At 39.5% G+C, this 12,390-nt stretch overlaps 1 protein-coding gene across 1 annotated transcript in view; it reads left to right on the forward strand.

Annotated features, from left to right (window-relative positions):
- Positions 1-12,390, forward strand: part of MROH9 (maestro heat like repeat family member 9) — a 119,638-nt gene that overhangs the window by 69,777 nt on the left and 37,471 nt on the right. The window contains exons 16-19 of the mRNA XM_033198150.1: positions 230-403; positions 9,132-9,284; positions 9,386-9,502; positions 10,055-10,157. Of these exons, the coding sequence (XP_033054041.1) occupies positions 230-403; positions 9,132-9,284; positions 9,386-9,502; positions 10,055-10,157 (547 nt within the window). The remainder of the gene's footprint in view (positions 1-229; positions 404-9,131; positions 9,285-9,385; positions 9,503-10,054; positions 10,158-12,390) is intronic.

Consider the following 12,390-nt stretch of genomic DNA (forward strand, 5'->3'; position numbering starts at 1 on the left):
TTTTTAGTGTTTATTATCAGTTTCTATTTAATGTTAAATTTACATAATTTAATTTTCAGTAATTTTTTTTTTGCAAAAAGTCAACATTTTTGAAATTTGACAAGAGGCTTTCATGAGTCGGCTTCTGCACACCATGATGTGCCACCCAGACTCGAGGTATCCATACTGAATGTCAGCTCAAGTCTCCTGCTAGTTCCTAAATCCCACCATTTTTTCCTTTTATATGTAGATAAAAAATGTCAGCAGTATATTAATAGCCATCCTGGATGCCTTCCTTTCCAAAGACGATACTGTTGTACTTCGGGCCTTGCTCACCCTTAGAATGCTTTTAAACAAACTGGACAAAGTGACCTATTCTTTGGGTACCAGAATTGGTTCCAGCTACTGTCCTCTGATGGATCATGTGAGTGACACAGTTAGATATGTGAGATCATTAGGTTTTGTGGTTCAGCTGAAACTCAAGTTGAAGCAATGATGTTAGGAGCACAGAATAAGTCAATAGAAAATAGTCATTTTGTAAGAAGTCACTATTTCTTTTCCAGAGATAACAATATTAGTTAGGTAAGTACTGATCTTCTTTTTTTTTTGATGGAGTCTCACTCTGTCACTCAGGCTGGAGTGCAGTGGCGCCATCTCAGCTCACTGCAAGCTCCGCCTCCTGGGTTCACGCCATTCTCGTGCCTCAGCCTCCCGAGTAGCTGGGACTACAGGTGCCTGCCACCACACCTGGCTAATTTTTTGTATTTTTTAGTAGAGACGGGGTTTCACTGTGTTAGCCAGGATGGTCTCGATCTCCTGAGCTTGTGATCTGCCCACCTCGGCCTCTCAAAGTGCTGGGATTACAGGTGTGAGCCACCATGCCCGGGCTTTTTTTTTTTTTTTAAGTACACTGTGAGAACCTGGGGGAAAAAAGAATCATCATCAAGGAATGGCCTCTATCCTTGGATGAAATTGTAGCTTTGTGGCTATGTACTGGTTAACCCTATATCAGGACTGCCTAGGTTCAAATCCCTCTTCTGCCTCTTATTGGCTATCAAACACCGAGTGAGTGATATCTTCAGTCTTTTGGTGTATCACTTTCTCCCCACCGATGAAACAGCAATGGTAACATAAACAGTATTAGGTTTATTATAAGAATCAGATTTGTTATTTGCCATGCCCCAAATAAATGTTTATTATCATATAAAACTTGAATTTTAAAGTATTTTATCAGAAAGTTCTTCCTTCTGAAAATTCTCATTTTACATGGTAAACATGTTTCAGAAAAGTTGAATGAAAACTTTGGTATGCCATGGGGAATCTATGTATTATTAAAGAACTCCATGATAAATTGTAAACCAGAGAATTATTTCACAACGAATTATCTTACCAAAACTTCTAGGTTTTTAATCACTTACATTTCAATGAAGAAGAGCACAGTATTATTAAATTATGGAAAAAACAAATGTAGTGGCAAAAACGAATTTTATAAACACATAAACACTTTATAATAGTAATATAATAATAGTGACTTGAAGGGGCGGGGCCAAGATGGTCAACTAGAAGCAGCAGCCTTGGGAGGCTCCCATCAAAAAGAACCCTAACAGCATGCAAATCCTGCACCGGCAACTGAGGTATCCAGATTTGTCATCACAACTGAGTAGGCAGCGGGCGTGACCCATGGAGAGAAAGGCAGAGCAGTGTAGTGTTGTGGCCTCCCTGAGAGCCACATAGGCCAGGGAAGCCCCCACACCCAGCCAAGAGAGACAGTGAGTGAGCATGCTACCCAGCCTGGGAAAACGTGTTTTTTCCATGAAGATCCCACTCGTGAGCCCATGCCACTAGGGTCTAGGGTCCCAAACACCAAGCTGCACAGATTCTCAACAGCCACTAAGCTAGAATCTGTTTAAGACTGCTGAGCTCCTGGGGCGGGGGCAGGGGCGGGTAGGGGTCGGAGGCGGGGGCGGTGGGGGGTGCGGGTGGGGGGTGTGACTAGCACAACAGCTGTGGCTGCCCACTGTCTAAGCCCTTTAAACTCCTTGGGGGAGGGGTGACAGCCAGCACTCAGACTGATAGCCACCTAAGACACAAAGCCCCCAGGGCAGGGGAAGGGCAGCAGCCCTCTCTATAGCTCCAGGCTATGATTTTTCCCTGCTGGAGCCAGTGAGGCTGGATGGCTTGATCCCAAGAGGTATCCTCCACAGCCCAACACACCAGCTGTGGCAGACTGCTAACGAGTGCCTCTTCAGGCCTAACCTGGACCCATCCCTCCTCACTGGGGTCTTCCGGCAGATAGTCTGACTACTCCAGCCAGGGGCTCAGGGACAGAACTCTGATCTTCCTAGACCTGAACCCCAGGGGGAAGGGGTGGTCACAGTCTCTGCACACTAGCAGACACAGTCTTTCCTCCTCCTAGTTTGGAGGAAGCAGGGCAGCCCAGACAAGTGAGCTTTCCCGCCAGCAAAGCACACCCCCTCCACCAAGGGACAGCCAAAGTGCTTCGGTAAGTGGATCCTGCTCCCCATAAAACCCAGTCGGGTGAAACCCTCCAAAAGGGGTCATCAGAAACCCTATACAGGAGTGATCCTACAGGCATCAGGTTGGTGCCCCTCAAAATCCCAGACGAAAGAGCAAGCACCCATCTTTGCTGTTCTCCAGATTCCTCGAGTGGCATCTCCAGACATGGGAGCAAATCAGATGAATAAGGCCTAAAGTGAACCCCTAGAAAACTGTGGCAACTCTACAGAAGAGGTACCTGACCATTGCAAGAGAAACAAAGAAACAGAAAGCAACACCACCACCAACAAAAAAAAAGTCTCCACAAAAACCCGATTCAAAGGTCAGCGGCCTCAAAGATCAATACTAGACAAACTCATGAAGATGAGAGAAAAATCAACAAAACAACGCTGCAAGCCCAAACGGCCAGAGTGCCTCTTCTCCTTCAAATGGTCACAGCACCTCCTCCAGCAAGGACGTAGAACTGGATGGAGGATGAGATAGATGAATTGACAGAAGTAGGCTTCAGAAGGTGGGTAATAACAAACTCCTCTGAGCTAAAGGAGCATGTTCTAACCCAATGCAAAGAAGCTAAGAACCTTGATAAAAGGTTAGAGGAGCTGCTAACTAGAATAACCAGTTTAGAGAGGAAAATAAATGACCTGATGGAGCTGAAAAACACAGCACAAGAACTTTGTGAAGCATACACAAGTATCAATGACTGAATCAACCAACAGAGGAAATGATATCAGAGTTTGAAGATTATCTTGGTGAAATCAGGCATGCAGACAATATTATAGAAAAAAGAATAAAAGGGAATGAGCAAAACCTCTGAGAAACAAGGGACAGATCAACGAGACAAAAAATTAACAGGATATTCAGTACTTAAGCTCAGCTATGGATCAAGTGGGCCCAATAGACATATACAGAACTCTCCAACCCAAATCAACAGAATATACATTCTTCTCAGTGCCACATGGCACTGATTCTAAAATAGACCACATAATTGGAGGCAAAACACTCCTCAGCAAATGCAAAATAACTGAAATCATAACAAACAATCTTTCAGAACACAGTGCAATCAAATTAGAACTCAGGATTAAGAAACTCACTCAAAAGCCCACAATTACATGGAAATTGAACAACCTGCTCCTGAATGACTCCTGGGTAAATAATAAAATTAAGACAGAAATCAAGAAGCCTTTTGAAACCAATAAGAAGAGACTATGTACGAGAATCTGTGGGACACAGCTAAAGCAGTGTCGAGAGGGAAATTTATGGCACTAGATGTCCATGTCACAAAGTTAGAAATATCGGCCAGGAGCAGTGGCTGACGCCTGTAATCCCAGCACTTTGGAAGGCTGAGGTGGGTGGATCACGAGTTCAAGACCAGCCTGACCAACATGCTGAAACCCCATCTCTACTAAAAATACAAAAATTCGCCGGGCATGGTGGCACATGCATGTAATCCTAGCTACTTGGAAGGCTGAGGCAGAGAATTACTTAAACCCAGGAGGTGGAGGTTGCAGTGAGCCGAGATTGCACCACTGCACTCCAGCCTGGGCGACAGAGTGAGACTGTCAAAAAAAAAAAAAAAAAAGCTAGAAATATCTCAAATCGACACCCTAACATCACAATTAAAAGAGCTAGAGAAGCAGGAACAAACAAATTCAAAAGCTAGCAGAAAACAAGAAATAACTAAAATCAGAGCAGAACTGAAGAAAGTAAAGACACAAAAAACCCTTCAAAAAGTCAATGAATCCAAGAGCTGGTTTGTTGAAAAAATTAACAAAATAGACCACTAGCTAGACTAATATAGAAAAATAGAATGAAGAATAGACACAATAAAAAATGATAAGGGGGAAATCACAACTCACCCCCCAGAACTGCAAACTACCATCAGAGAACACTATAAACATCTGTACACAAATAAACGGTAAAATCTAGAAGAAATGGGTAAATTCCTGGACACATACACCCTCCCAAGACTAAGCCAGGAAGAAGCTGAATCCTTGAATAGGCGAATAACAAGTTCTGAAATTGTGGCAGTAATTAATAGCCGCCTTACCAATAAAAAAAAGCCCAGGACCAGACCATTTCACAGTCGAATTCTACTAGACATATGAAGAAGAGCTGGTCCTATTCCTTCTGAAACTATTCCAAACTACTGAAAAGCAGGGACTTCTCCCTAATTCATTTTATGAGTCCAGCATCATTCTGATTCCAAAACCTGTCAGAGACACAACAAAAAAGAAAACTTCAGGCCAATATCCCTGATGAACATTGATGAGAAAATCCTCAATAAAATACTGGCAAAACAAATCCAGCAGCACATTCAAAAGCTTATCCACCCCGATCAGGTCGGCTTCATCCCTGGGATGCAAGCCTGGTTCAACATATACAAATCAACAAATGTAATCCATCACATAAACAGAACCAATGACAAAAACCACATGATCATCTCAATAGATGCCGAAAAGGCCTTCGATAAAATTCAACATTCCTTCATGTTAAAACTCTCAATAAACCTGGTATTATTGGAACATATTTCAAAATAATAAGAGCTATTTATGACAAACACACAGCCAATATCATATTGAATGGGCAAAAGCTGGAAACATTCCCTTTGAAAACCAGCACAAGACAAGGATGCCCTCTCTCACCACTCCTATGCATCACAGTATTGGAAGTTCTGGTCAGGGCAATCAGGCAAGGGAAACAAGTAAAGGGTACTCACATAGGAAGAGAGGAAGTCAAATTATCTCTGTTTATGGACATGATTCTATATTTAGAAAACCCCATCACCTCAGCCCCAAAACTCCTTAAGCTTCTAAGCAACTTCACAAAATCTCAGGATACAAAGTCAATGTGCAAAAATCACAAGCATTTCTATACATCAACAATAGACAAGCAGAGAGCCAAATCATGAATGAATACTCATTCACAATTGCTACAAAGAGAATAAAATACCCAGGAATACAGCTCACAAGGGATGTGAAGGACATCTTCAAGGAGAACTACAAACCACTGCTCAAGGAAGTCAGAGAGGACACAAACAAATGGAAAAACATTCCATCCTCATGGATAAAAAGAACCAATGTTATTAAAATGGCCATATTGGCCAAAGTAATTTACAGGTTCAGTGCTATTCCCATCAAACTACCATTGACATTCTTCACGGAATTAGAAAAACCTACTTTAAATTTCATATGGAACGAAAAAAGAGCCCATATAGCCAAGACAATCCTAAGCACAAAGAACAAAGCTGAAGACATCATGGTACCTGACTTCAAACTATACTACAAGGCTACAGTATCCAAAAAACATGGTACTGGTACCAAAACAGACATATAGACCAATGAAACAGAACAGAGACCTCAGAAATAACACCGCACATCTACAATCATCTGATCTTCAACAATCCTGCCAAAAACAAGCAATGGAGAAAAGATTCCCTATTTAATAAATGGTCTGGGAAAACTGGCTAGCCATATGCAGAAAACTGAAACTGGACCCCTCCTTATACATTATACAAAAATTAACTCAACATGGCTTAAAGACTTAAATGTAGGACCCCAAACCATAAAAACCCTCAAAGAAAACCTAGGCAATACTATTCAGAACATATGCATGGGCAAAGACTTCATTATAAAAACGCCAAAAGCAATTGCAACAAAAGCAAAATTCACAAATAGAATCTAACTAAACTAAAGAGCTTCTGCACAGCAAAACAGACTATTATCAGAGTAAATAGGTAACCTACAGAATGGGAGAAAAATTTTGCGATCTACCCATCTGACAAAGATCTAATATTCAGAATCTACAAGAAACTTAAATTTACAAGAAAAAAAAAAAGACCCCATCAAAAGGTGGGCAAAGCATATGAACAGACACTTATCAAAAGAAAACATTTACATGGCCAAAAAACATATGAAAAAAAGTTCAACATCACTGATCATTAGAGAAATGCAAATCAAAACCACAGTGAGATACCATCTCATGCCAGTCAGAATGGTGATTATTAAGTCAAAAAATAATAGATGCTGATGAGGCTGTGGAGAAATAGGAACGCTTTTACACTGTTGGTGGGAATGTAATTAGTTCAACCATTGTGGAATACATTATGGTGATTCCTCAAGAATCTAGAACCAGAAATACGATTTGACCCAGCAATCTCATTTCTGGGTATATACCCAAAGGATTATAAATCATTCTGCTCTAAAGACATATGCACACGTATATTTATTGCAGCACTACTTACAGTAGCAAAGTCATGGAACCAACCCAAATGCCCATCAGTGTTAGACTGGATAAAGAAAATGTGATATATATACACCATGGACTACTATGCAGCCATAAAAAGGAATGAAGATTATGTCTTTTGCAGGGACATGGATGAAGCTGGAAGCCATCATTCTCAGCAAACTAACACAGGAACAGAAAATGAAACACCTCAGGTTCTCACTTGTAAGTGGGAGTTGAACAATGAAAACACATGGACACAGGGAGGGGAACAACATACACTAGGGCCACTTGGGGGGTGGGTAGCAAGGGGAGGGAGAACATTAGGAGAAATAGCTAATGCATGTGGGGCTTAAAACCTAGATGATGGGGTGATAGGTGCAGCAAACCACCATGGCACACATAGACCTTTGTAACATACCTAAACTTTCTGGATTTGTACCCCAGAACTTAAAGTAAAAAAAAAAAAAAAAAAAAAAGTGGCTTAATTTATTGAACACTTAATATATACCAGGGGCTATTCGAAAGGATTTACATGCGCTATCTTACATAAATCTCTAAGCAACTGTATTACTATTATCCAATTTTCATGTAAAGAAACTAAGGCAAAGAGAAGGCAATATTTGGCCAAGGTCATATATGTGATATATGTGAGTAGTCAGAATGCTCACATAAAAAAAATCAATATGAGATTATAAACATTTCCTGAAAACCAGAAAGTGATATTATATTTTTAAAATTTGGGCCAAGTGCAGTGGCTTACGCCTGTAATCCCAACACTTTCCAAGACTGACATGGGAGGATTGCTTGAGCCCAAGATTTTGAGACCAGCCGGAGGGTTGTTGGAACCCAGGAGTTAAAAGCTGCAGTGAGCTATGATCCTGCCCCTGCACTCTGGCCTGGGCAACAGAGTGAGACCCTGTCTCTAATAAAATATAAATAAATGAAATTTAAAAATTAATCTCTTCTGGCCGGGCGCGGTGGCTCAAGCCTGTAATCCCAGCACTTTGGGAGGCCGAGATGGGCGGATCACGAGGTCAGAAGATCGGGACCCTCCTGGCTAACACTGTGAAACCCCGTCTCTACTAAAAAATACAAAAAACTAGCCGGGCGAGGTGGCGGGCGCCTGTAGTCCCAGCTACTCAGGAGGCTGAGGCAGGAGAATGACATAAACCCGGGAGGCGGAGCTTGCAGTGAGCTGAGATCCGGCCACTGCACTCCAGCCCTGGCGACAGAGCGAGACTCCGTCTCAAACAAAAAACAAAACAAAACAAAAAAATTAACCTCTTCTTACTTGCAATTTTTCCTTTCTAGAATCATTTTTATCCAATTACCTTCCTATTTGACATAAGTAGCCCTTGAAAACCTGGTTATGCGCCAGTATGCATAGAGCTTCCATTGCTACTCAGTGGCAACTCAGCAAAGTCCTCCAGCTTTTGAACACAGCATGGTTACGTTATTATAAGTATCCTTATAAAAATTATCACCAAATTATACATACTATTTCAGTTTATACTTTTAGGATATTATTAAATACTAATCATCTTCCTGAATTAAAGAAACTAATTTTTCACAGGAGTTTTTGGTAACGCAATCTGAATTTTGGTAAGTAATTTTTTACTGGTTTATATTTTTTCAGCTTTATTAAGGCATAATTAATAAATTAAAATTGTATACATTTACAGAATCCAATATGTTTTGATATATTTATACATTGTGAAATGATTAAATCAAACAAAATTAACATTGCCATTACCTCACATATCTTTTTTTGTTTGTGTAGTGAGAACATTTAAGACCTAATCTCTTTGCAATTTTTAAGTATACATTACATTATTAACTATAGTCTAATGTAAGTAGACTTACGTTAGATCTCTAGAATTTATTCATCCGGTCTAACAGAAACTTTGTATCCTTTAACCAACATCTCCCCCAGTGCCTCCCACCACCCTTCAGCTGCTGGCAACCTAGTCCCACTCTCCTCTTCTATGAGTTCAACCTTTTAATATTCCACATATAAGTGAGATCATGCAATATTTGTCTTTCTGTCCCTGACTGATTTCAAATAGCATGATGTCCTCCAAGTTCATCCATGTCATACGTGACAGGATTTTACTCTTTTTTAAGGCTGAAAAGTATTTCAATTATTCCATTGATGGACACAGGTTAATTCCATATCTTGGTTATTGTGAATAATAAGTAAGCAAATATTATTTTAAAATTAAAAGACACCCTAACTACTTTAACCCAAGGTGAATTTTTTTAAAAATAAATAAAATTTCACATAGTGTATGTATAGACATATACATATATAGTATATTTATATCGTGTGTGTATGTATGTGCATGTGTAGATTACTGATTGAAAAAAAAGCCCTAATATTATCCTCAAATAAGACTTTTTTTCTTTTACAGATTAATGGAGGCATTCGAAGTATTGCAATTCAACACTTTGGTAAATTAGTTAGGGATATGAGACAGTACACATGGATGCTGAATGATGTGATTCTAGAAGGCTTGGTGCCCCTGATCCTGTTTTTGGAGGATGACAAGGAAAGAGTAGCTAAAGTAAGTCATTTGATCTTCTTTTTCTTAAATTTACCAAGAATTACAATGTTTTATCTAACAACAGATGAATAGATCTTCACTGACCCTTTTCTGTCTCACAGGCATGTAAATATACATTAAAAATCTGTACCTCACAATTAAAGTGGTCAACATCACGTTTGCTCAAAGATGAAAATTACAGTTTTGAGATGGTGGTGCTCAATATCTGTAACAATCTTGTAAGTGGCTCTTCCATTTTTACTACTATAAGAGTTATAGACAAAACTTACAGGATCTCCAAAGTGATAAAACCTGTAATGGGGATAAGAGAAGATCTTGGAGAAAAAGAAATGGAAGAAAAAATCTTCAATAAGTGATTATAACTGAAGCTTGAGCAGAGAGGAATTAGAATTTTCCACTTCCTCTTTCTCAGCATTGATCATCCATCTTATCTTCTTCCTCCTGCCCATCCATTTTGAGCTATGGATGGGTATTAAGGTAGGAAGAACATCCCAGATCATGAAAAAGAAAACTAGAATTACTTTGCCACTGCCTCTTGAGCTAGTCCTCTGAAACCCAGCATGAACAGTAATGATAGACAAGTAGGGATGGATGAATGCTAACCAAAGAATGGAAAAAGAAAGTTGAGTTTAGGAACAAGAGTATAGTTCACACAAAAACATCCCCAGCTTCTAATTTGGTCCTGATTTGGTATGTTGAAGCCTTTCTGGAGGAAGCAAATGTTCTATTTCAACAATTGAGAGAGGTGCTTTTTTCCCTTTTATTCTCAGATAATTTCTCATAGGAACTACATTACAGATTTGATATCTGATACCTTAGGATTCCTGTGGAGCTCCAGAACATGTCTTAAGAAGGCATCGGTTATTTTGATAGGTAAATATAATTCAATTCTCAATTCCTAATTTGTCTTAAATGGTATAGAATGGAGAAGAAGCTAAAAGTTTTTCTTACATTTTTTTAATGTCTCTATTTATGAGGGACAGCACCTGTCATGGTGATGAATAGAGGTTGATACGTGTGATGAGAATAGAGTTCTATTTTATAATACACAGAGAATATAGCTGCATGATTAATTTTTATGCAAAGTGTATTCAGCAAAATGGATTTCAAAATTTAAAATGGTGACATACCATTGTTCATTATTCCCCTTCATCACTTAAAATCACTACCCAAAGAATACAAATAATTTAAAAAAATATAAAAACATCATCTTCGACCAAACTTGGACATCTGTAACCACAGACTACAGTAGATGAGGAACAACTACCAAATCCACTAAAGTTTTTAAAAAGTGGAAACAGGCAGGGGCAACCCAGGAAGACTCTAAGACTAGACAGCTTTTTAATATTAGACAAACCTGATGAAACAGTTTTCCCCTACTAGCTCTGTGAAAATAAAAATGAGTTATTCTGTATTTTGGAATTCCCAACTTGGTAGTGAGTCTCCAACTTGGCAGTAGGATCTTCCCTTGACCCCAAGTAGCATCATGGAGTAACAGGAGAGCAAAGAATAAGGAAATACACAGTCACATCATACATATAGAGAGGAGGCTCTCAGTCAGGGCAGATGACAAAATGAATTATGATCAGCACTGAAGCCCATGATCTGTTTTAATCAGAGAGGAGTGACAGAACACACACAGACACAGGCGCGCGCGCGCACGCACACACACACACACACACACACACAAAGAAAAACCCTGTTATAAATTTCTGTCATTTTCTTTTCTTTTGTTTTTTTTTTGTTGTTTTTTTTTGTTGTTGTTGTTGTTTTGAGACAGACTCTTGCTCTGTCATCTACGCTGGAGTGCAGCGCACAATCTTGGCTCACTGCAGCCTCCACCTTCCAGGTTCAAGCGACTCTCCTGCTTCAGCCTCTAGAGTGGCTGGGATTATAGGCATGCGCTACCACGCCTGGCTAATTTTTCTATTTTTAGTAGAGACAGGGTTTCACTATGTTGGCCAGGCTGGTCTTGAACTCCTGACCTAAAGTGATCTGCCTGCCTCCGCCTCCCAAAGTACTGAAATTACAAGCATGAGCCACCGTGCTCAGCCAATAATAACTTTATTTCAAACCAGAATTAATCCCTGCTATCCTGAGTTCTACCTTGGAAGTTCCCACAAATAAACCTCTGTATATAACTATTGCAAGATTAGTAAATAAGTAGTTTTAAAAAAGAAACAGCATTATCTTTCTACAGTGGTACTTCAAGGGAAAAAAGAGACAAAAGAATGAAGAAAAACAAACCTTAGAAAATATGTCTATAGAGCAGATGAAAGTCATGATAAATATTTCCATGAATCCAAAACATTTTAAAATGAAGATCTAAAGTATAGACACAAGCATATAAGGAATATAGGATGGGATAATGGGAGCACATGAAAAATAAGCTTTCAAAGTACAAGGGGGAAAAAGTAAGAAAAAATATATCACCAAAAATGCAAATTAAATTATAACCGGCAAAAGAGAAAATATTTGTTGAGAACTCAGTAAGGGACAAGGAGTACAGGGTTGAGAAATGTTAGCAAAATCAAACAAAAACCATCAGTGAAAAATTCTTTTTATTCTTTCTTCTAAAAAAAATGGAATACATGTGCAGAATGTGCAGGTTTGTTACATACCATACATGTGCCATGGTGGTTCACTGCACCTATTGACTGGCCCTCCAAGTTCCCTCCCCTCACCCTTCACCTCCCAACAGGCTCTGGTGTGTGTTGTTTCCCTCCCTGTGTCCATGTGTTCTTGTTGTTCAGCTCCCACTTATGAGTGAGAACATGTGGTATTTCGTTTTCTGTTCCTGTGTTAGTTTGCTGAGAAGAATGGCTTCCAGTGTCATCCATGTCCCTGCAAAGAACATGATCTCGTTCCTTTTTATGGCTGCATAATATTCTGTGGTACATATATACCACATTTTCTTTATCCAGTGTATCATTGATGGGCATTTGGGTTGGTTCCATGTCTTTGCCATTTTAAATAATGCTGCAATAAACATACATGTGCACTTGTCTTTATAGTAAAATGATTTGTATTCCTTTGGGTATATACATAGTAAAGGGATTGCTGGGTCAAATGGTATTTCTGGTCCTAGATCCTTGAGGAATTGTCA

This window comes from Trachypithecus francoisi, unplaced genomic scaffold (assembly GCF_009764315.1).
Source record: "Trachypithecus francoisi isolate TF-2019V2 unplaced genomic scaffold, Tfra_2.0 Lachesis_group5, whole genome shotgun sequence".
Taxonomy (NCBI): domain Eukaryota; kingdom Metazoa; phylum Chordata; class Mammalia; order Primates; family Cercopithecidae; genus Trachypithecus; species Trachypithecus francoisi.